The 24,661-nt window shown below is 40.3% G+C and overlaps 1 protein-coding gene across 3 annotated transcripts in view; it reads right to left on the reverse strand.

Annotated features, from left to right (window-relative positions):
• Positions 1–651: 651 nt before the first annotated feature.
• adcy3a (adenylate cyclase 3a) overlaps positions 652–24,661 on the reverse strand; it is a 35,460-nt gene continuing 11,450 nt past the window's right edge. For 2 of the 3 annotated variants that reach the window (XM_063879654.1, XM_063879655.1), the window contains exons 8-21: positions 22,724–22,889; positions 22,175–22,294; positions 21,310–21,452; positions 20,795–20,956; positions 20,551–20,638; positions 15,625–15,741; positions 15,043–15,329; positions 14,039–14,120; positions 13,103–13,261; positions 12,856–13,002; positions 11,313–11,426; positions 11,068–11,194; positions 9,586–9,710; positions 652–6,418 (exon numbers count right to left, since the gene is read on the reverse strand). In XM_063879654.1, the coding sequence (XP_063735724.1) occupies positions 6,239–6,418; positions 9,586–9,710; positions 11,068–11,194; positions 11,313–11,426; positions 12,856–13,002; positions 13,103–13,261; positions 14,039–14,120; positions 15,043–15,329; positions 15,625–15,741; positions 20,551–20,638; positions 20,795–20,956; positions 21,310–21,452; positions 22,175–22,294; positions 22,724–22,889 (2,017 nt within the window). In that variant the 3' untranslated portion in view covers positions 652–6,238. The remainder of the gene's footprint in view (positions 6,419–9,585; positions 9,711–11,067; positions 11,195–11,312; positions 11,427–12,855; positions 13,003–13,102; positions 13,262–14,038; positions 14,121–15,042; positions 15,330–15,624; positions 15,742–20,550; positions 20,639–20,794; positions 20,957–21,309; positions 21,453–22,174; positions 22,295–22,723; positions 22,890–24,661) is intronic. The other variant, XM_063879656.1, reaches the window with a different exon arrangement.

Consider the following 24,661-nt stretch of genomic DNA (forward strand, 5'->3'; position numbering starts at 1 on the left):
ATATATATAGGATTATGTAATCAGAAAACAAAACAAGGTAATGAACTGGTAACTGTATTCCTTTGCAGTGACATCAAGCAAATGTGCATCACTGGCAGGATTACAATGTTACTAAAAAGAGCACATTGTGTTTGTTTCCAAAAGGATCAGATTATATTTCTTCTTTGTAAACTGTATTGTTCTGTAGGCTAATACTACTTCTGCTTTTTTAAACTGTAGTATGTGCTCATGTGTTTCATTGTTGGTTTATAGGCTACGGCCTGAATATGCTTCATGAAAGGCAGGTTTTTTAAAGTAACCCTCCTATATATTTACAGGTGGATAATGGTCCTAGTTTTTACTGTAGTTTGTTCATAGCTCTCATTTCAAAGCAAAAACGTATTCAACGTATAACAAATTGAAGACAATTAAAGGATCGCTAAAATCAGAGAAGTGCAGCATCTGTGATGATAAGTGTTTTTGCTTCTACACTTTAGTACAGTTGGAGTGTGTGAATGACTCACCTGCGGATGCTCTTGTCAGCCTCTCTGCTAAAACTCAGTCCACCTACGGAGATGTTGAGACGTCCACTGTGCCGCAGTGTCCACTGTGCAGTAATCATGACACTGAGACTCTTTTTTTATTGGATTTTTTTAATTAACTCACCTTACGATGACAGATGAAATGAAGGATGGTACACTGAATGAGAAATACTTCAAAACCAGAATTGGGATCTACAGTATAGCTAATTAAAAATCACAAAAAAATGTGCAGAGGAATCAAAGTTTTGAATCATATCCGGACAAAAATGGATCGACAACAACAACTAAAACCACAAGATTAAATCATTTTGTCGACTTCATCATTGGCTGGCCCTGCTGGCTCTCCAGATGGTGTTTTCACTGTTCTGTGTTGCTGCTTAGCTAAAACAAAAAAAGATTCTGTCGCAGTCAAAACCTGGAAGCATGACACATTATTCCATTTTTGTTCCCAAGCCTGAGATTCTTTTAAAATACAAATCAGGAAACAGCCGTGGTCCATTTTTGGCTTTTAACATTTAAAGTCATTCCTTTTATCATTGGCACTTTCACATCGGTGTAAAAAAACAAACCAAAAAAACAATGTCCCTGTCGTTTCCAATAAATAAATCTGATTCATAAACACCTTCTAACGTCTATATACAAATTGGACTTACTCAGTCCTCTTTCCTTTTCCTTAAATAGAACAAAACTTGTACGTAACGTTATAAAAATATGAATTAAAGGGGAAGGAATGATTGAACCTTTCCTTAAGAGAGGAGAGTGTCAGGTTTTGTAGAAGAAGAAACTATTGCACTTTCATCCCATTCTACTGGGCTTTACAATCAGCGGAGGAAAGAGATGTATACATATTCATATCCCCAAAACCCTCACACAGTACATCTGCTTCCTGCCAGGTGGGGGCGCTCATTCTCCTGCGTGTCCTGCCTTCATGTGGACATCCTATATACAAATAGGGGAGTCATGTCGGAGCTTCTCTAATTGTAACAAATTTGGCAAAATTATGTAAAAGTAAGCACCGTGACAGGCCTCATTCCCTGCGTGGGAAAACTGTCGAGGCAGACCAACAGGCTTCCCTAAGAATACAGTTTGCCATCTTCAAATCTGCAATTAGTCCAAAAATGTGAAATAATAAAGTCAATTTTAGTTTGATGTTACTGTCTGTGTCAATATTTTCTCACCTGGCCAGGTCTCTGAAGCTGCATTCACATGATAGGCAGTAAAACTGCTCTGCGCTGACGTTGTTGTTTTGTTTCGATGGACAAAGAGGTGCCGCCCAACCCGGTGGAAGCGCTACCCTCAGCGTCACGTGTCGCCGAGCGGGACTCTTGACATTTTGGGGCATCTCGCCCGGGGGGCGGGGTTACGTACTGCGTCACATCTCTCATGCTGTATACCTTCATCAAAGGCTACTTCAAGCTGGGACAGGATAGGTCTACTTGAGTGTATGTGCGTGTGGAAACTTAACTCGTAACTGGACTTAACTCCAAATCATAGTGTGCATTAGGCTACACCAAGCAAAATGTATCTTGCCCATTAACAGTCGAAATATTAACTAAACAGGAGGAACACATCCCCATTTCATAAGTCAGCATTGGATAAAGCTAAATATCCGCTTAGCATGCTAATCATATATACTATATACTATAAATGCACTTAAACTGTAGACACACTAACGAACTCTTATTTGGCTACTTTTACAACTTTTTGTGTTGGCATGTAAATATCCAGTCCAAAACGAACATTGGAACAATGATTGATGCTGGATTTGATCCATAGATCTTTCGGTGTAATCCCGCTCCTCTAACCACTGTGCTACGACACTTGTCATGAGTGATGAAATTGCAATAATTTACAACCCTTATAGCCTCGGTTACTGGGTAACGATAAACAAACTCAAATATCGTAATTCTTAATTTCGCTTACAAACTGACGGTTTTATGCGTTCATTAAACAAAGATTATGGAAATTAAACACCACTTTTCCATCAAAAAGCTTGTTGTAAAAAGCATAACTTGTTAGATCTAAGACCTAGGTTCGCTAGCTCTGTGCGCCCTATGGTACGCGCACTAGGTTCGGCGAACCCGCATGAGAGATGTGACGCAGTACGTAACCCCGCCCCCCGGGCGAGATGCCGCAACATTTCAGAGTCCCGTTGCCGAGCACTGCTCTCAAAATTCTAGCTATTTCAACTTTAACCTCCTTTATCACTGACCTTTCGACACTCAACCAATCACACGACAGCTGTATGAAGTAGTACAAGCTAGCAGGGGACATAGCCATCAAGGATGTATAAAGAGAACTGGTACAGCGTTGGAGGCAGGACCCTGTTATTTCCTAAGAAAGTTGGTAAGTGGCCTGACTTGAGAGCAAAAATACCCCTTTAAGTGGGCTCAAACATGCGCACTTGAGTTTTCCTTGAGCCCCGCTCTGATCTCCCGCTCTTACTCAGTGAAATCAATGGAGAAGGAAAATAACTCTGGATTCAGCTTTAAGTGCTTTTTATTACAACTTTTCAAACCTTATGATTTAAATAAGAGATATCAAATTGTTCGTACAGGGTAGTTAATGTAGCTAAAAAAAACCCCGCTGGTTTCCAGAAATCTCTTTCCCAATGGGACATTTTTGGCCAAAAATGTGATTCTGACTAGAAAGAGACTGTAGTACCACTGATTGACCACTAAGACATTTGCCAGCACATTTCCTGGGGTCGAGGAGCGCTCTGCTCCTAGTTCTAATTATTTAAACCTCGTTTTCTGCTGACCTATCGACGTGCAACCAATCAGATGACAGCTGCATGAAGTGGCGCAAGCTAGCGGAGGAGGTTACCATAGAAACAAAACTTAACTTGGTGTTTTCTCCCCCACAAGTCTCTAGTGGGCGAAGGGAAAATGACTTATCATATGAAAGCAGCTTTAGGGTCAGCCGGAACTTCTTGCAGATTTTCACATGAACCAAAACGTTGTTAGGAGCATCTGCCAAATGCACGTGTAAACACACTGGTGTATGAAAAACCCTGTGGATGTCGGCTGTAGATGTCCAACAATCGGAGACTAACAAACACACAGATGATAGCCAACTTCAGACAAAACTCAAGAGAAAAGTTTGACCCCGAATCGACTTGGTATTAACATGAGACGTGTATCTGGATCAGGGAATCAGTTTTTTAAACCAGGTGTAAATGTACACAGAATTCAGATCGGTTAACTCGGATGGCAATAAATGAATGACTCGTCCATCAGTAGCACTGTGGACAGCAGCGTCAACGCGACAGGTGTGAATCCAAAGGCCACATGTCGCTTTCCACTCATGTTAATAGCAGATAGAAATGGGCTAGATCCAAATCTTGTGTAAACGATGTGGGACGCTGCAACAAGTTCCTATATTGAACTGTTTGTCGTTGGCCATTTGACATATTGACATGTTGAATACGTTCTAGATTTATTTAAGTCTCTTTTTAATCCACATGCAATGAAAGGAAACTCCAGTTTATTACAGCCTCTGTCCTTTCCTGACAAAATAATCATTTTAAGAGAATGTTTTTATATTGTTTTTTTCGTTTGACTTTTTAAAATGTAAATACACATAACAGTAACCTAAATCCCAGGATAAATAGGACGCTCAATTAAAAAAAAATTTAGGCAACGTAAATGATAGTCCAAACCCTCATTTGTGATTAAAATGAAAGTGAGCAACCCTAAAATGTTGACAATAATCATAAGAACTGGATAGAGCGTTTGAGAGTTGCTCAGTGGCACAACATAAAGCCAAAATGGAGCGAGTTTCCCTTAAGCCCCTCCTCCAATCTGCCGGGTTTTGGCTCAGTTAAATAAGTACATACAGCTTTTAGCGCATTTTACAACTTTTAGACCCTAGTAATTTAAATCAGGGCTATAAAAGTGTTTGTCCTGCGTAGTTAATTATACAATTATTTTAAATCAATGGGAAAAGTCTTCTTGTGGCCCAATGTCACAAACTGACAAGGAAGTTGTAGTACCACCGTTTGGCCTCTACAACATTTTGCTTTAATTGCCGCCACTCTTCCTGGGGGCTTGCTAGGTACAGTATGTCAATGTTTAGGCAGGCTGGGTTTATAAACTGTTTTGGATGTTGAAAATATGGGTAATAATGTTACAGTGCAATCCTTCGTTTTATCTTAAGTGAAATTTAAGTTAAATAATAATAATAAGTTGCTGTGTTTCCAAACTTTCTGATGCTCAGACTTTCTTGAACCTTTTTGGTGATTTCATCATGTTTCCAGATCTCAGCTACTAATTCAATAGAACGTGGAGTTGCTGAAATAAACTGGAATGTCCTCACACAGCAATGTGAAAAGACTCAAAGACTACCTGTAGAAGGCTATGGACTCCTTTAACTTCATGAAAACATCACAGCTGTGATAGGCACTTCCATCAATCCACAATCAGAGTGAAACATATTCCTGCCATGTGTTCTACCCTCTGACCTGAACCCTGTCTCTCTCCGTACACCCTTAAATCTCCAACACCCCTCACGCAGGGGGCCTGGAGCCTCTCCAGAGGTGTGTACACCGAGGAGCGATCAGTCTTCAGATCACACACGAGAGAGAATACTTTGATTTTGCAGGAAAACACTATGCGCACATATTGGCAGCAGCTCTATTGTCACTTCTGGCCTCTCGTTGGTCCGCTTCCAAATCCTCTTCTTCATAGGAGACCGGAAATCTGAGCTCAGATCGGCTTTCCGTTTCATGGAAGGATGTTGTACATGGGGAGCGGTCCAGAATTTAGGCTGGGCGTCCAAAAGCTACGTAGTGTTAATGTGGTCAGGTGTGAAAAGGCCTTGTGTGTGTGTGTGTGTGTGTGTGTGTGTGTGTGTGTGTGTGTGAGATCAATGTTTTCATCTGGAAAGAGATAAAACCTATGATTGTATTTGAATTAAATAAAACCAGTTTGGATTATTTATCCTCTTGCTGATCCGCAGTGGATGAAATTGGATTGAAATGATATTTAATACCTGGTTTTGATAGCTGAATGGTTAGGGTGCAAATGTCCCTGGTTTGATGAAAAGCTGCTGGAATGGATTTGTCTTTTTTAATGAGCAGAAGGAGAGTGTGTGTCTGAAGGTGTGAAGATTTGTAGCAGGAGAATACTGAAGAAACCTTCATATCACTTTTTTTTTGTAGCAGGAGAATGTGAAAACACACATCCAGCTCACTCCAGTTACAAACAAAAGTCCATTAACCTCCATCTCCATTCCATTCGGGTGGGGGGAATACAGCTTCTCTTTCTTTATACAGAAAGTAAATGAATTGCCACCATGAAAATGAAAATATGTCCATCTTGTGACACTTTGGCTTGACTTTATGTGGGTTATTTATTTGTTTTATAGAGTCTGCATCAAGATGTTCCCGAAGTTTTTTACTATTTCTATTTTATATCAACTTGTAATTATTCAGTTTTGAGTTCTGTGGTGACATTGAATTTAAATACAATCTCTACAGGCTTTTATATCTTTCCACAGACAGAGAACAAGTGTGTGTGTGTGTGTGTGTGTCTGAGATGTCTATGAAGTGTGTAGTGGTTCTGTGATTTGTAAACATTTGGTTGAATCCAGGTACCGGAGCGTTTTTTTGGCAAATTACTTCTCGTTCCAGAAACTCTCTCACTCTGCAATCATTACACACATTGGATGTAACTGCTGGGGAGTGTGTGTATGTGTATGTGTTTGTGTGCGAGTCCTTAGCTGTCCACCACCTGGTGTGGCAGAGTGACAGAGGAGCCGTTGATAAATGAGCCCTGTTTGTCTCTTCCCTTCAGGAAATACGTGAGCAGTTCACCTTTTCCCTTAACTAAGATGGGTCCCCTCCTCACAAAGCGGAAGCCGTACTCCTTCAGGATGTTGTAGCAGTCTTCCACCACCTGAGGACAACACACACACACACAGACACACACACACACACACACACACACACACACACACACACACACACACAAGAAACTTACTATGGAAGCAAAGCAGAATTGAATATTTACTCAAACACAATCATTTGATATAGAAATAAACAAATACAGTAAATTAAAGTCAGTTTGTTCTTTAGTGACAGCAGTTCTCTTCAGTAATGTACACCGATGGACCAATTAGAAGATGCCTTTTTTGATCAGTAAATCTAAATCTTTTTGTATGCACACTTCTATAAATCAATGATAGGGTTTCTATTTGGTTGTATCACTTAAATCAGGGGTGTCCAAACTACGGCCCGGGGGCCAAATGCGGCCCGCAGGCCATTTTGAATCGGCCCTCAGCAAATTCTAAAAGTATAATGCAATATGGCCCACAAATTAAACTTTTGCTCGTCTTATATTGTACTTCTCAAATATATATATATATAACGTATATATATATATAAGATATATATGTAACATATATATAACATATATATATGTATATAACATATATATATATGTTATATATATATATATATGTTATATATATATATATATATATATATAACATATATATATATATATATATGTTATATATATATATATATAACATATATATATATATATATATATGTTATATATATATATATATATGTTATATATATACAGTATATATATAACATATATATATACTGTATATATATGTTATATACATATATATATATAACATATATATGTTTTTTATATATATATATATATAACATATATATGTCATATATATATATATAAGATATATATGTTATATATATATATATATAACATATATATATATAAGATATATATGTTATATATATATATATATATATAACATATATATATATATATAACATACATATAACATATATATATAACATATATATGTTATATATATATGTTATATATATATAAGATATATATGTAACATATATATATATATATATATATATATATATGTTTTATATATATATATACATATATATATATAACATATATATGTTACATATATATCTTATATATATGTTATATATATGTTACATATATATCTTATATATATGTAACATATATATGTTATATATATATGTTATATGTATGTTATATATATATATATATGTTATATATATATATATATATATATAACATATATATATAACATACATATAACATATATATATAACATATATATATATATATATATGTTATATATATATATATATATATATATATAACATATATATGTTTTTTATATATATATATATATATATATAAAAAAAACATATACAGTGGGGCAAAAAAGTATTTAGTCAGCCACCAATTGTGCAAGTTCTCCCATTTAAAAAGATGAGAGAGGCCTGTAATTTTTATCATAGGTATACCTCAACTATGAGAGACAGAATGAGAAAAAAAATCCAGGAAATCACATTGTCAGATTTTTAAAGAATTAATTTTCAAATGATTGTGGAAAATAAGTATTTGGTCAATAACAAAAGTTCATCTCAATACTTTGTTATATACACTTTGTTGGCAATGACAGAGGTCAAACGTTTTCTGTAAGTCTTCACAAGGTTTCCACACACTGTTGCTGGTATTTTGGCCCATTCCTCCATGCAGATCTCCTCTAAAGCAGTGATGTTTTGGGGCTGTCGCTGGGCAACACGGACTTTCAACTCCCTCCAAAGATTTACTATGGGGTTGAGATCTGGAGACTGGCTAGCCCACCCCAGGACCTTGAAATGCTTCTTACGAAGCCACTCTTTCGTTGCCCTGGCGGTGTGTTTGGGATCATTGTCATGCTGAAAGACCTAGCCACGCATCATCTTCAGTGCCCTTGCTGATGGAAGGAGGTTTTCACTCAAAATCTCACGATACATGGCCCCATTCATTCTTTCCTTTACACGGATCAGTCATCCTGGTCCCTTTGCAGAAAAACAGCCCCAAAGCATGATGTTTCCACCCCCATGCTTCACAGTAGGTATGGTGTTCTTTGGATGCAACTCTGCATTCTTTCTCCTCCAAACACGACGAGTTGAGTTTTTACCAAAAAGTTCTATTTTGGTTTCATCTGACCATATGACATTCTCCCAATCCTCTTCTGGATCATCCAAATGCCCTCTAGCAAACTTCAGACGGGCCTGGACATGTACTGGCTTAAGCAGGGGGACACGTCTGGAACTGCAGGATTTAAGTCCCTGGCGGCGTAGTGTGTTACTGATGGTAGCCTCTGTTACTTTGGTCCCAGCTCTCTGCAGGTCATTCACTAGGTCCCCCCGTGTGGGTCTGGGATTTTTGCTCACCTTTTTTGTGATCATTTTGACCCCACGGGGTGAGATCTTGCGTGGAGCCCCAGATCGAGGGAGATTAGCAGTGGTCTTGTATGTCTTCCATTTTCTAATAATTGCTCCCACAGTTGATTTCTTCACACCAAGCTGCTTACCTATTGCAGATTCAGTTTTCCCAGCCTGGTGCAGGTCTACAATTTTGTCTCTGGTCTCCTTTGACAGCTCTTTGGTCTTGGCCATAGTGGAGTTTGGAGTATGACTGTTTGAGGTTGTGGACAGGTGTCTTTTATACTGATAACGAGTTCAAAAAGGTGCCATTAATACAGGTAACGAGTGGAGGGCAGAGGAGCCTCTTAAAGAAGAAGTTACAGGTCTGTGAGAGCCAGAAATCTTGCTTGTTTGTAGGTGACCAAATACTTATTTTACCGAGGAATTTACCAATTAATTCATTAAAACCTTCATATTTACTCTTATTTTTAAGCAATCCGAGACTTCTGTTTTAAGGAATGAGCTGCCAAAAATGAAATGAAACCCTAAAGACAGATGGGATGTAGGCAGTTTTTTCTTAAAGCATTTGAAAGTATCGCACATTATTCACCTACCTTTGATTTGTTTTGCTAACTTATAACTTAACGTATGAGGCAATATTCACCTCTATAAGTGGCCCAGCTCTCCATGTATTTTTCTGTATGTGGCCCTCGGTGAAAAAAGTTTGGACACCCAAAATGGAAATGGAAAATTGGATAGTTCTGCATCTGAGTAGTTTATACTCCTATTACTACTATTATTGAGTGATGCAGAGGCCTGCAGTGGGGCTTGTTTCCGTACCTGGATGTTTCCCATCACCCCCGTAGACTCCATGCGGCTGGCCACGTTCACAGTGTTGCCCCAGATATCGTAGTGGGGTTTCCGGGCACCGATTACTCCTGCTAACACTCCACCCTTATTCAGACCTGCGGGGGAGAGAACACACATGTGACTTTAGAATATTCACTATTTATCACATACAGCACTTAACCACATGATTTGGCCTGTTGGGGTTCAGATTTTTTTATATACTGTACATGGTTTTGTGCTTTAAGATAGGATATGAAAATCCATTCATATTATCATGTGCTGTAATTGCTGCCCCACGTTTAACACAACACTCATTTTGCAGTAATAACGCAACTTTATTACAAACTCAACACCCCTTGTTTACCTGTTTACCTTAACACATCTAGTATTACTGACATCACTAATTCATACCAACAATTGCCAGAATACTGCCAATATACATATCAACTTTTAAATTTAGTTGTGTTATATGCCTTATCTTTATGTTGCTGCAATGCAAAGATTTCCCAAATTTGGATCAATAAAGTACATCTATCTATCTATCTATCACACTTAGTTGAGTACTCCATTTTGATTGGTCAATTTGGAAATTCAGAAGTTTGCTATTTTTCGCTAGCAGACTGCTGCTAAAGAGAGCAGATAAACGCTAAAGAGGATGCTATGATCAAGGGAATACAGTATGCAAAGTCATATCAATACGCAGAAAGAAGTCCTGTCAATTTAGAGTCAGCACTGGCCCAAAAAAATAAGTTTGTTTTCCTCCGCCAGAAAATATGATCGACATTTAAAAAAAAATGTATTTTAATATTTTTTGAGAGCATAAAACTTTGGATTTGTGATGGGTAGACTGTCCCCAGGGAAGAAAAGAAGAAGAGAAGGAAAGTGGTTAAAAGACAGGGCGCTGGACGTCAGAGAAATGAGCAGAAGAAGACAGGCAGGAAGTAAACACTAACGGGAACATCAGAAGAAGACAGGCAGGAAGTAAATACTAACGGGAACATCAGAAGAAGACAGACAGGGAGTAAACACTAACGGGAACAGCAGAAGAATACAGACAGGAAGTAAATACTAACGGGAACATCAGAAGAAGACAGACAGAAAGTAAATACTAACGGGAACATCAGAAGAAGACAGACAGGGAGTAAACACTAACGGGAACAGCAGAAGAAGACAGACAGGGAGTAAACACTAACGGGAACAGCAGAAGAATACAGACAGGAAGTAAATACTAACGGGAACATCAGAAGAAGACAGACAGGAAGTAAATACTAACGGGAACATCAGAAGAAGGCAGGCAGGAAGTACACACTAACAGGCACACGGTATGGTCTCTGGCAGTGTTTAGAGACTGGTTAATGGAAAAAAATATGTGAACAGACTTTAAAGCGCTACAGAAAACCTCCATCAGTGCTGTCGTCATTTTAAGTGTTGTTGCTGTTTCACACACACACACAGATACACACACGCACTTACCGATGCGTAGCATGAAGTTGTTGAATGATTGGTAGTTGATGTTCATGAGTGTGACTTTCATGGCCAGAGCGAAGTCTGCCAGGTCTGCCAGGTGCTGCCAGCGCTCTCTGTCAGACTGCTCCTCCTTCTGCACACACAAACACACATACCTCAACACCAGCTGCATCAGGATGGCTGAAACACAACTGAAGTGAGCATTAGTGATGAGCAGATACACTGAAGCCTGCAGAGTCATGTGAACACACCTTTATGCAGCTGTAGCCGTTGCTGACGTCCGGGGTGACTCCTGACGCGGCCATGTAGGTGCTGCCGATGGTCTTTATCTTTGTGATGCAGCGGAACTGAGGCTCATCCAGCAGCTGCCATGGAGACAAGGGAAAGATTTTTAAACTAAGCACTCTGTTATTGTTATTAGGCTCCAGGGCAGTGAGACCAGCCGTGGCACGGACATTGACGACTTTGTCAGGTGGTGTGAGAAGTCCTATCTACAACTGAAGATGTAAAACCAAAGATGTGGTAATTGATTTTGGAAGACATCCCAACATACATGAAGTCTTATCCATCAAGGCACAGACAGTGGAATTTGCGCAATCTTACTAAAATCCAAGGACAATTATTGAAACGAAACTGAACTTTTAAAGCAAATTTTCAAAGCCGTGTACAAAAAGGGGCACCAGCGTTTTGCTTTTATTGAGTCCTTTCTGTATTTTTCTTACTGTAAGGGTCATGGTTTGGTCAGCTGTCTTTAAAGAGCAGAAACAGACCGTCAGATTGTTTTTCTAGCAGACAGAGGTTATCCAACTCTATGATAAATGATGACTCCCACCATTTGCACAGTGAATTTCAGCTTTTTTCTTCATGCTGGAGGTTAAAAGTCCCAAGATGTAGAACAAAGTGGTTTTAAAATAGCTTTGTTCCTTCAGCATCACACAGATGATACGGAAGCAACGGCTAATTATGTATTTATTTAGCCGTTTGTAGTTTTTAAATGTGATGGAGTGTGGGGTCTGTTGTCTGTGTCACAATGGATACCATGTCTTTAAACTGCATGTTAAAGACAGAAAAGATCAACTCTGAACATTAGATTATTCGTAGATGAACGTTTAATCCACCACCACTGCCTTTAAGATATGAAAATAATCCTGTTTACCACTATTTTTTACATTTACTTTAGGGGATGAATAATATCTTCTAATGTATTCCACAAAAAACGCAATTAAACGACAAATGAAGTTGACGAAACACTCAGATATTATTTAAGTGGGATCCACTCGTGTCTTAGACGGGTCAGCGATATTAGATTATATTCCCTTTCAATTCTCGCAATCACATAGTCAGAGTTTTTTGTGTATGTTATCCTGGATTATGTGTTGAAGTCATGGATGTATAAAGTTGAACTTCTTTAAATTTGTCTAATATTAAAGTTCGCTCTTCATTCATGAAGTATGACGCTGCGCTGTCAGTACGCTTGTCCAGGTTGTGATTGGTCAAATGTTGTTAACCCCGTCCCTTTCACGTGAACAGGCTCATAGCCGGATGGAGAAACCCTGGCTTGACTTACCGAGTTGATAACCAGCCTCGTAGGCCCGTTTAGTGAGATCCCGATTGTTAGGTTTAGTTAAACCAGATTACTCAAAACATATCCGGGGTCTGTTGAACTGGCTTCGTCGTACAGCCCTCTGCTCTTAAATTGCAATATAACTTTTATTTGTGTTTGACTTTGACATGTTGTCCCCGCCAATACTGATATTAGAACACACAGCAGAGAGAGGGAGGAGATCAGCTTACACTGTCAAAGTCTGAGATGATCTCGTTTAGGAAGCGTAAGCACTCTATCCCCCCGTTATTGATGCTTTCCTCCGTGTAGAAGTCCGAGAAGTTAGGAATGGAGGCAAACATGACCCCAATCTCATCGTAGGACTGGCTGTACAACTCCTGGAACGAGTCAGAGAGATTTGTGATGAGCAAGACATCAGAGAATTTGAGGAACACTCTTGAATGCTGATGGAATATTGAACAGGAAGCAGGATCTTACCTCGTCCCTTTTCTTGGAGCCCAGGAAGTGTCGGGCCACGTGTTCCGGTAGCATGTTGGTCACCAGGGCTTCATTCCAGCGCCTCATCTCGTACACCTTCTCCTTCTGCTCATGGACCTCTATCTTCCACAGGAACAGGGTGCGGGCGAGCTTCTCCACCTTCAAGTAGCAAGAGGGACTGAGTGAGATTTTGACCAGGACATGTGTACGGGTAGCTAACAGATATGAGGATATTCTGATCTCTTGTTGATAGTTGATACCCTCACATTACCATGCTAATGCCAAATATGTAACCCCTTATTGCTTGATGACAATACATCATTTTTTTTTACCTTTAAGTTACACAATGACAGGGAATTATTTCTCAAAAGAACATTTCTACCATATTTTAAGTTTGATTATGAACAATAACTTCAGTAAAATGATCATCTCAAGTAAAGGACAATGGGCCCTAGAATTCAAAAACAGAGTTGTTGACTTTATGACTTTATTAATCCCAAACTGGGACATTTCTGAATTTAAAGTAGTGTTAAAGAGGATTTGTGGCATTCATCAACTTCTATTTAGAATTTCAATTACTTTGCAAATGACAGTATAACTTCCCTGACTTCAGGTTACAATCTTGTCAAAAATATACAGCTCCGGAAAAAGTTACGAGACCACTCCAAATGTGTCTTAAATCTGTATCTCTACATGTATGGCAGTCATTCCAGTGTTTGTTGAATTACAACACAGAGAAACATTGTCAGTAGTTTATAGAATACAATAAATAAAAAATCATTTAACTCAAAGACATGTCTATAAATAATAAAACAACAACAGAAGATGATAATGCTGCAGTGGTCTCTTCATTTTTTCAAATACACATTGCTAGACTTGTTATGTTCATTGTTACTTCTATATTCTGTTAAAGTGCACTGATAGTTGTTTACTCACATGTCTGGAGAAATAATAGAAGCTGACCATCATAATGAAGATCATAATTGTCATTGTGAACTTGGAGGGCACCAGGTAAGAGCTGCAAGAAAGAACATTAAATATCTTAAATGTACACATGATGACGTGATAAAACCAAGACTTGAGCACCCAGATGTGTTGCTTCAGCAGATAGTCAGGTTGCGGTTAAAAAGTAGGTTTATCTCAGGAAGATTCCTAACAGAGTGGAAATAGCTAAGTGGCAGCCCTGATAAGAGCTGTTCAAATGCTCTAGATGGTAGGAATGGAGCTTTTACCCTTCCTTATCACCACCTTGAGTATAGGATACACCATACCATCCTTTATGAAAGGAACATTTAAAGACAACAACCAAGACCGACAATATGTTTCCTGATTGGTTGAATGCGCTTATTATAAGTTAATTTGAATTTTTAAAAAGTCAGCTAAATGTAAAGTAACATTAAGCATCTTCAGTTATTTCTTGCTTACATGTTTTGAACTTTGAACACTATTTTAAAAGGCCTTCTTATGTTTTTTGGGGTTTCCCCTTTCCTGTAGTGTGTTCTATAGGTTTTGGTGCATGTAAATGCTCTGCAGAGGCTAAAATCCTAAATTGCCCTCCAGAGGGATTTTCTTCAACACACATTTCCCCCCCCCCCCCCTGCCTGAAATGCCTCCATTGGGCTCCTTTGTTTACTTCCGTTACATAATGACATCAGTATGTAACACTTGCGCTTCTGTTAGCTAGCACTCCAACACATTGTATGTGAGAAGCTAATGGTAAGACATCTCTAAGCGGTTGACCAATCACAACAGAGAGAAGCATGGAGACATGTCACGGACAAATGAGCAGAATATGTCCTCTTTAACCCCATGCCTTTTTCACTAACGTTAAGAAAAAGTGATTAAGAAAAGACATGGAAGCTGAATTTTTTTCCTAGTCAACTCCAGATACACAGAGTAAGATTAACGAAGGGCTTTCCACACATCTTGTTTTTCCTCACCTGTAGTCCTGGAAGCGGGCCATGTCGTAGCGGTCGAAGATGTCCCTCCAGCTGTAGATGTTGACGATGCCCGTGGCCCCCGTGATGAGCAGCATCAGCGTGAGCTTCACCATGTGGCTGACCTGAACCAGCATGGTGGTGGCCATCAGCGCCAGCACGGCGATGTAGCTGTAGTATTTGGGGTTGTACAGACAACCACCCGGGCCTGACAAGGAGTTGGAGGAAGGGGAGGAGGGGGGGGCCGCTGTGGTGCTGCCTGAGTCTGGAACTTGAGGCAAACAACTCAGCTGGACAGGGGAGAGACAGAAAGAAGAGCTCAGTGCTATAATTAATGTCATTTCTAAAACTGCACTCTTAGCCCACATTAGATATTAGTTCAGCTGTCGCTTAGCAGCATTTCCATTCTTGGTTTAGTTTCCTGGCTCTGTATTTATTTTTTAATCAACCCTTTCCAAACCGGTGTACAGGTAGCCTGAACTACGTAAAGCCCACTAAAAAATTGATTGTCCTTCATGTCAGAAATACATTCCCCGCTCTTGTTTAGACTCTAGCGCTTGTGAGGAGCAGCAGAGAGCAGCTCACCATGTCCATGATGTCGGCCATAGTGAGGATGAAGATGGCCGCCATGGCCCAGGTGTTCCGAGCCCAGCGGGTGTGGTCAATCCAGGTGGAGAAAGAGACCAACTTTTTTGGAAAGACCTGAAACCAAAAACATCATTTAGGACAAAGTCATTTCCCTCTTCAGCTGTATTCCATTTCCAAGCTTTATAGGAATGGGATTCAATCGCAATTTTTCTCACTCCCACTCTCCTCTGGCAAGAGGTTCATCAGGAAAAACTGTTTTTCCTGTCAGCTACTGGCTACATGACCGAGGCCCAGGACCCCCACTGATCCGACTCTTAGCTCTCTATAGTATATATATAAAATACACATCAAGTGAGGTAATATTTTTCATTTTAAAACAGGTCCTTTTATGTTTTTTGGGGTTTACCTTTCCTGTAGTGTGTTATACAGGATTTTGTCCATATAAATGGTCTGCAAAGACTAAGATTCCAAGGTTCCCTCCAAAGGGAGTTTCTCTCCCACATACGCTTCCATTTCACTCTTTTGTTTACTTCCGTAACATAGTGACATCACTATGTAAATGGTGTGCTTCTATTGGCTAGCGCTCCAAAACATTGTCCGTGAAATGCTAAGAGGTGTGACATCCCTAAGCGGTTGACCAATCACAACAGACGGGGCCAGCTACCCAATCACAGCAGACTGGGCTCTGGTTTCAGACAGTGGGTGAAAAGAGAGGCTGCAGCACAGGCAGTATGAGAGAAATAAAGAGCTTTTTATATTAAAGCATGGAAACATGTGACATTATAGAGGCACAAAATACAAATTTGAACCTGCAAATGCTCAGAATAAGGCCCCTTTAAATGTGGCATTGAACTATTAAATGATCTGTCTGCTTCACCAGTTTTCTAAATATCACAATGTGATGTCCCCTATCTTCTGCCTTTCTACATTTTTCCAAATGTTATGTCCTCAAAGTTTTCCAAAACTCACTCTTCTGATACACAATTATTATATGTAAAACATAATTACATTTCTTTTAAGTACTATCTGTCTTATTTTTCACAAGTTATGCCGACAGTTTCTCTTAATATCTCCCTGTACTTCATTCATAGCTAAAAGATTCAAAAGGTCAGGTGTCTGGTATTCAAATGGTAAATAGACTGCCTTTTTTAGAGCACTTTCTAGCCTTTCAACCACTAAAAGTCAAGTGCAACACATTGATTCTGCTGTGGCAGCAAACAGATGATCACATTCACAGAAACGTGCCGTTTTTAATAGACTGTGATGTGCGGGGCACTGTGGCGTTATGACATTATTTGATGTGGTATTGATGAACACTGAAGACCCACGGGCGTTATATACAGTGACTCTGCATCGTCTCATGTGATGACTGGCTCACTGAATGACCTGAGCAGACAGCAGCACTCGACACCGGCCGCCTCCTGAAAAAGTCAATGAATCGGAATTTCCATGACGAAGGGTCAGAAGCACTTGTCCATTCCACATGTATGGAAAAGGGAAATAAGCCAAGAGATGTAGCCCAAGTTTTTATTTTTTTGCAGAGTGTACTATGTTTGGTAAAGAACATGTCTTATCTTGGGGTTAGAGGTTAGACTATGATAGTAAAGTAAAAAAAAAGTATCCGAATTATATAAATTAACGTGCGTCACATCTTACAACAGCTACACCTGGCCAATTACCTGCAGGCGGCTACCTGCCTTTGGTACACTACATTTATATTCCGATAAATAAAAAAATGGAGCAAAAACGATCGATTTAGGAGCTTCTGCAGAAAGCTGAGGAGAGAAAAATATATTTTCATGAAGTTGATCAAGTCCTAAACTCATCACTGCTGCTTTTTTGTGGAAGCTTGGGAAATAGTGAGGTGTGGAAAGTCAGAGAAAACACAAAACAATTATTCATTAAAACCCCAGAGCATCTATTTTTCGACCTTAAAACCAAAAGTGATATATGTTCAGAAGTCCCAGGTATGTCACCCTCAGTAAAAGCGGTTAAATTAGAACTAATTGAGGACATTTAATCAGCTGTATCATACTCAATCATCTGTGAATGAGTCAGTAATGTGAGCGATATTGATATATTGTTACAGAGGGGATGATGCCACACTCAAAAGGCATACCTTCGTTCAATCTAGGCCTACACATGCCAGTGTTTTCTCCTCTTCATAAGAATTATATTTTCTTTGTTATAACAAGTGAAAACAGCACAGCAAATAACCCTTCTATAAATTCATAAACAAAGGAATGAACAACTTATAGGTTTTGTATGCATAGTAGAACTATGTGTAAAACTTTATAAGCTGTTAAATTGAGTTGAATATGTTTTGTGGCTCAAGACATTTTTTTATTTAAAGGTCCCCTTTTGTGAAAAATGCACTTTTTGATGTCTTTTATACATAAATACGTGTCCCCGGTGTGTAAGGAGACTCACAAAGTGTCAGAAAATACCACTGACACAGACTGTGGCAGACTGATGTCATACCCCTTAGGAGTAGCAAAGTGGTGACGCACTCGCAGCAAGACAACTTAGCCGTCAGCCTCCTAGAAGACAAAACCACCTGGGTGGAGGTTGAGGGAATATTGCGCTATGCCACCCATTGCTGCGCCGCAAAGATATGCCACGTCTCCAAGCTACCCCTGACGCCGTCATGCCTAGCTTGAGAGGAGTAGAGAGACGACTCCAAAGAGACCCTGAAAAGGCCAAGGTGTATCGGGCGGAGTTCAAGAACTTAATCCAGGCCGGGTCAGTTGTCAAGCTCGACCAGTCAGAGCTGAGCAGGGGACATGAGGCATGGTACATCCCCCACCACCAAGTTAGCCATAATGACAAACACCGCATCGTATTCAACAGCTCACTCCAATATCGAGGGCACAACCTGACCGACCAGCACCCATGGCGATACGTCGACTCGGTACAGAACCCAGCCGACGACATCACTCATGGCAAAGCTCTCCAGGACCTGGTAAGGCCCAACAGATGGAGTCAAGGGCCCCCCTTCCTGCTTGGGGATCCTACCCAGTGGCTTGCCGATCCTACTAAGGCAGGGGGAGACCCTCCCGATGCTATTGAGCTGCGCAACTCAACTTTCTGTGGTGTGTCATCCGTGGCTGCAAAGCAATCAGACGCAGAACTACACCGATACCACACATGGAAGGAAGTGCTACAAGCCACTGTCCAGGAGCTGCATGTGGCAGCTACCGAGGAGAGCTGCGCTACTGCAGAGGATTACCACCAGGCTGAGAGACTTCTTCTTAGCAGGGCTCAGCGTGACAGCTTCCCTGAAGAACTCCGTCTCCTTAAAGCAGGGAAACCCGTGCAACGCAGCAGCCGCCTCCTGAACGTGTCTCCAGAGCTGGACAACACTGGAGAGCTCATCAGGGTCGGTGGTCGTCTCCGCTGGTCTAAAGATCTGGCCTACACCAGCCTACACCCTGTTGTCCTGGATCCCTCACATCCGGTGAGCTGCCTCCTCATACAGGACTTTGACAGCCGTCTGAGGCACCCAGGACCAGAACGTGTCTTTGCTGAAATCCGATGCACGTACTGGATTCTGCGGGGAAGAGAGGCAGTCCGTCGCTTCCAAAGAAGTTGCTCTGTGGCAATGATCGTGGACCCCCAGCTCCCTAGGGCCTTGTGGCCTACTGGGTGCATTGTGAAGGTTCACCCCAGTCCTGATGGTCACGTCAGTTCAGCAGATGTGAAGGTCAAGGACAGAACGTACACCAGGCCGGTCGCCCAGTTAGTTATCCTGCCTGGCCTCCCGACCGAAGAGGACAGTCACCCCCCTTAAGTATTGTTTAGACTAATACAGTATTGCCTTTTGCGTGGTGCAAATGTACCATGTACATTCGGGGGCGGCTATACAAAAGGCTCTAGGCATTTAATATGTTGACTTCTCCGCTTCAGGTTATGGATTTTACTTTGTTAGTTACGGGACCTACGTCACACTGAGCGCGACGCGCATCGTTTACGTTTTATTTCGGCACGCTCTTGGTAGCAGCACATGTCTTGACTTGACTTCAATAGCCCTTTACTGTCCTACACATCCACTAACCCTCACGCTGATCCAGATTTGCTGCCGATATGACGTCATAACCGTAATGTGGGCTGGCTTTACATTGAACTCCTGGCAACGTCCCGCCCATATACAGTCGGAATCCCCTCCGCAGCACCTCTGTGTCTCTGTGTGTTCAGCAGGATGTCTGCAAGAGGGACTTAGAGTTGTTGTATATATAATGTCTATGTTCTAGAGGTAAACACTGAGAAGTGTTTCAGAAATAATGCTGGATGTGGTTTGGACCATTATATGGGGTTTAATCATGGCAGCGTTAAGCTGAGAATTTTCTCCCGGTAGTAAACTTTCACAGAGGACAGAGAGAGCTGCTTGACGCTCCAAAGGGGCGTGGCCAGCTTCAGCTCAGCTCAAATTTAAGAATCTGAGAATTTAAGAGTCACAGAATTAGCACTTCAGGAACAGAGCTGAAATAGAGGGGTATGAGGCATGCTACAATGCGTGATCTGTTTGGTCTTCACAGACAAGTTTTGTATATATATTATATAGATAGTAAAGATATTGCCCTACAATATATTGTTCAAATATAGCATAATAGGAGACCTTTAAAGGTTGCAGACACATGTTCATCAGTAGGTGAGATGTTGGTCGGTGTATTTTAGAACTTTGACCTTCAATCAAGGCAACTTCATACTGGTTGCAGCTCCACAATAAACATGACATTGACACTGATCATCCCTCTTAAAAAAAGGGAATATACTGTATACTGTAATTCCCGAAACATGCACTCCGAAGTAAACCCAAAATGTGTTCCATTAGACTAACCTGACACAGCTGGCAGCCACCATATCTGCTACACACAGGAAGTGAAAACATGTCAACAAAACAGAGTGTGAAAGTTTCAAACTCACTCTGGGGAAGATTGCTGCCAGAGAGCAGATGGTCAGGATGAGCAGCAGCACCTCTCCCACTGCAAAGGTGATGTAGTTTGCGATCAGCCTGTTTCAAACACATGGACACAGAAACCTCTTAAAACATCTCTGGTACTGGTTCTCCAAAGAGAGAGATTATTTTTTGCCTGTTTTGGAAAGATGTCTCCTATTGAGTACTCCCACACTGTGAGCATGTGTGATACTCCCGGCCTTGTTAACTGACCAGGGGTCTATGAGAGCCTCCATGGCTGCGGTGAAGAGCAGCACCACACAGGAGCAGCAGAAGGCCGCTCCACTCTGCTTCTCCTTCTCCACGGAGTAACGGGTCTCCAGCTCCGGATCCACAAACCTCAGGGAGAGCCTGTTGGTGTGTTTCCCCTTCAGACTGAACACAAAGAGAACCTCAGCATTAGATCAAATGCTAAATATTGGTCTAACATCACACATGGTGCAGTTTGGTTTCGGGTAATCATAGGCCCCAAAATTATTCACACCATTGAACACTGATCAGTCAAAATGCATTGTGCTGAACCAAGTCAAATGTGGGTGTATTTGGGAGTACTGTTCTATGATACCAACCAAAATGGGATCTTAGTACCAAACAAATTCACATACAGTATGTGGCAGGTCAGGGCTCCTCCATGTTTTTGCACAAATTTGACTCAGATGTTGTTGTTTTTTTACAGTGTGAACAGCACAGTCACATGGATAATGATATTGCATCATGACTGGACTCACGCCTGCACGGTCTCTCTCTCCAGCAGAGCCTCGTTCAGCAGCTTGTTGAGCTCCTGCTCGTTCTCCTGAGCGTCGATCACCCTCTCGACCAGGTCCCGCAGTCGCAGCCTCCTCCGAGGGTTCGGGAAGGACGGATTCACCACCTGAAGTTGCCAAAAGTATTTTTGTTACTTAATAATTTATTATTTTATGTTCGTACTTTCACAATTTGGAAGCAAATATTGTACTTTTTCTCCACTACATTTATATGACAAGATTACTCAGTAGGTTGAAATCATTAATACAAAAAGAAACTAATGAATTATGATCTACTCTTATGGATTAATATACCTGGCATTACAAAAAGTATTATAGTAGCTTAAATAAAATAGAAATGGTGAAGACACAAATGGATCACTGATTATAATCTGATAAATGTTCATTATCTACAACAAATACTTTCAGTTCTGTTACTTTTAGTGTATTTTGATGCTGATATTTTGGACTTTAATTTACAATATCACACTTATACCTGTAACAGAGTATTTCTACACCTTAGTATTACTACTTTCTACTTATCCGAGCACTTCTTCCACCTCTGAACACAAGATGGTGTCATAGTCTCATCAATATGATCTGCACAAAATGTTAATTCACCAAAGGGTTATTAATTTTAATGACTTTGACCTTTATACTAGCCAAATATGGTGAGTATGGTGCAGTTAAAGAGAAATGAGGCACTAGCCAAGAAAAAATGCAAATGGTCAAGAGCACCCATTCATGTATCAAAGTTCCTGATATCGTTCTGACTGAACAACACTTGAATCCTTTGGGTGCCAGCAACAGCACATTGCAATGTCATTCTGTCTGTAGACTTTGTGTTTACCCTTGTGTCCAGTTCCTCCGGTTCCTCGGGGGTGGTGCAGGCGGTGTTAACACTGCCGTTACACTCTGTGGTGTTGATCAACAGCGGGGAGTTTCCATTGGAAGAGGTAACAGACAGCTTCTAATGGAAACAAGCAAAGCCAGAGCACATTACTACGGAGAGCAGGCTAACTTTCTTTATTTGCCTGAACACGTCCATGTACAGGACATTTAAATCAGAATCAGAATAAGAATGCCTTTATTCGTCCCAGAGAGAGGAAATTTAAAAGGTCTCTGCATTTGACCCATCCTAGTGCTAGGAGCAGTTGCCATTATGACCACGGTAGCACTTGGTCTTTTGGGACTTGAACTGGTGACCTTCCAGTTCCCAGGCCAAGTCCCAATGGACTTTGCCACCACCGCCCCTAATCCAGCTTTGAGTAAGTGTAACAGTTAAATGTGATTTCTTGTGTAACATATTGTGACAGTGTGTATCTGCTTGCTCAATAAGAGGACAACATTTGAATATCCAAATATTTGCCGTGTGGGTGTGTTAGAGGCTCGGACTCACTACGCCGTTGATGCCGTTCTTCCCCACAGGTACTTTAGGAACGACCACCAGGTAGGTCTCGATGCCGCGCTCCCTCAGGTAGTCGCAGCGGTCTCCTCCGTTTCCTGGTTCTGTGTCGAACTCTCCATGAAGACACTCCATGGTGCTCTGAGAGATGTGGACGCGCCTGGGCACAGGGTTAAAGATTTAAAATGTGGTATAATGCTGCTGTATGAATTCAGTCAAAAAACCCTTAAAGAGGACATATGATAATAATGTTGAGGTTCATATTATATTTAGTGCCTGTACTGGGACATGTCTCCATACTTTAATGTTCAAAAAGCTCTTTATTTTTCTCATTTTGCCCAGTCTGCTCTGATCGGTTAGCTGGCCGGCTCTGTTGTGATTGGTCAACCACTTAGAGATGATGACATTTATGAGTACCTTGATCCGTCAGGATTTGTTTATTAGACTACACAGCAGTCACAGAATAATCCATTTAGCATGTCTGTTATGACTGCCACTTAGTTGCTTGTTGAACTTTAGATGCAAATGTTTGTGTTTTGTGTTTGAACTGTACGTTGTGCTGTGTTTTATTTGCAAGTGCCAAAGACACAGTTCCACTTCATGTAAATTGAAAGTTTAATAAAGTCATCTGAACATTCTTTTTAATAACTCAGTCACCTGAACTGAAAACTGAGTTGAAATGTCTGGTTGCTGCAGTGTGCTTTCTTCTTTTCTTACAGATGTATGCTACACAATTGAACAAACTGCGTTACATTGAAATTATTACCGACGACTCCAGCAGCAGCGGCTATTTTCTGATAAATTCACTATTCGCGAATCACAAGAGACTCAGTCAGAATAACTAGCAGGAGAACATTGTAAATGTTGCTAGCGCTAACGCGTATGCTAACGCTAATGCTAACGTAGCGCACTGTTGAAGTGTGAATAGAAGACTGTATGTGTGCACAGCTACTGGTTGCAAAAAAAGGAAAGATAATGCTGATTTAAAAAAGGTTGTCTATGTTTTTTGAAAGGCAATAATTCAACTGGTATTTATTTCAAATGTGCGACTGTGGCTCAGAGGGAGTGCGGCTGTCTTTAAACCAGTGAGGTGTGGGTTCGACCCCTGTCTACACAGTCAACATGTTGATGTTCCTTGGGCAAGATAATGAACCCTGAGTTACTCCTGATGGACAGCGGTGTGTGAATGTGTTGGAATTTTAGTTCACTAGTGTTTAAAAAAAGGACATGATTTTCACAAATTGGGGGGATGAAACTGTTTAATCCTAACTGGGTGTTTACGGCTTATTTATTTAGTCTTTTCTTCTTGATTACCATTTACCCCTTTATGTTTTATTTGTTGTTTTTATGTTTTTTGTTCTGTTTGTTTTTTTAATAACAAATGAATTTTGGCTGGTAGATATTAAAAGATAGTATTTATAAATACAACGAAAGAGAACAATATATATAGATATAATGTATTTATTATTGGAAATGTATATTGTATGTAGACATACATTTGGATGTACATTTTGATTAAAAAAAAAATGTTAGTCATTTAGTTCTTAGGAGAAGGGGTGGGATTAAATAAATGTAAACTTCTTCCCACTAGTTTTCGGATGTGAATTAGGTAGATCATTTGTTTATATATAATTTGTAAGTCAATAATATTTTTTGTTTATCAATTTGATACTCCTTAATTGTGTGCAGTATGAAAAATTCTGGTTTCATTTAATTTTTATTATCATTATTTGTATTATTGTTTTACACGTTCGAAACAAATCAATTCAAATCAAAGGTGCACTGCTCTGCATGAATGGGTGAGAATGGGTGAATGACCAGATAAAGCACTAAATAAGTACAGTTCATTTACCATTACCATGAAAGCAACACACACTTACTACTAACTACTAATACTGTACATATTATTGTAAGAGGACTGAAGTGCTTTTA

Source organism: Eleginops maclovinus, chromosome 3 (assembly GCF_036324505.1).
Source record: "Eleginops maclovinus isolate JMC-PN-2008 ecotype Puerto Natales chromosome 3, JC_Emac_rtc_rv5, whole genome shotgun sequence".
In the NCBI taxonomy this organism is placed as follows: Eukaryota; Metazoa; Chordata; class Actinopteri; order Perciformes; family Eleginopidae; genus Eleginops; species Eleginops maclovinus.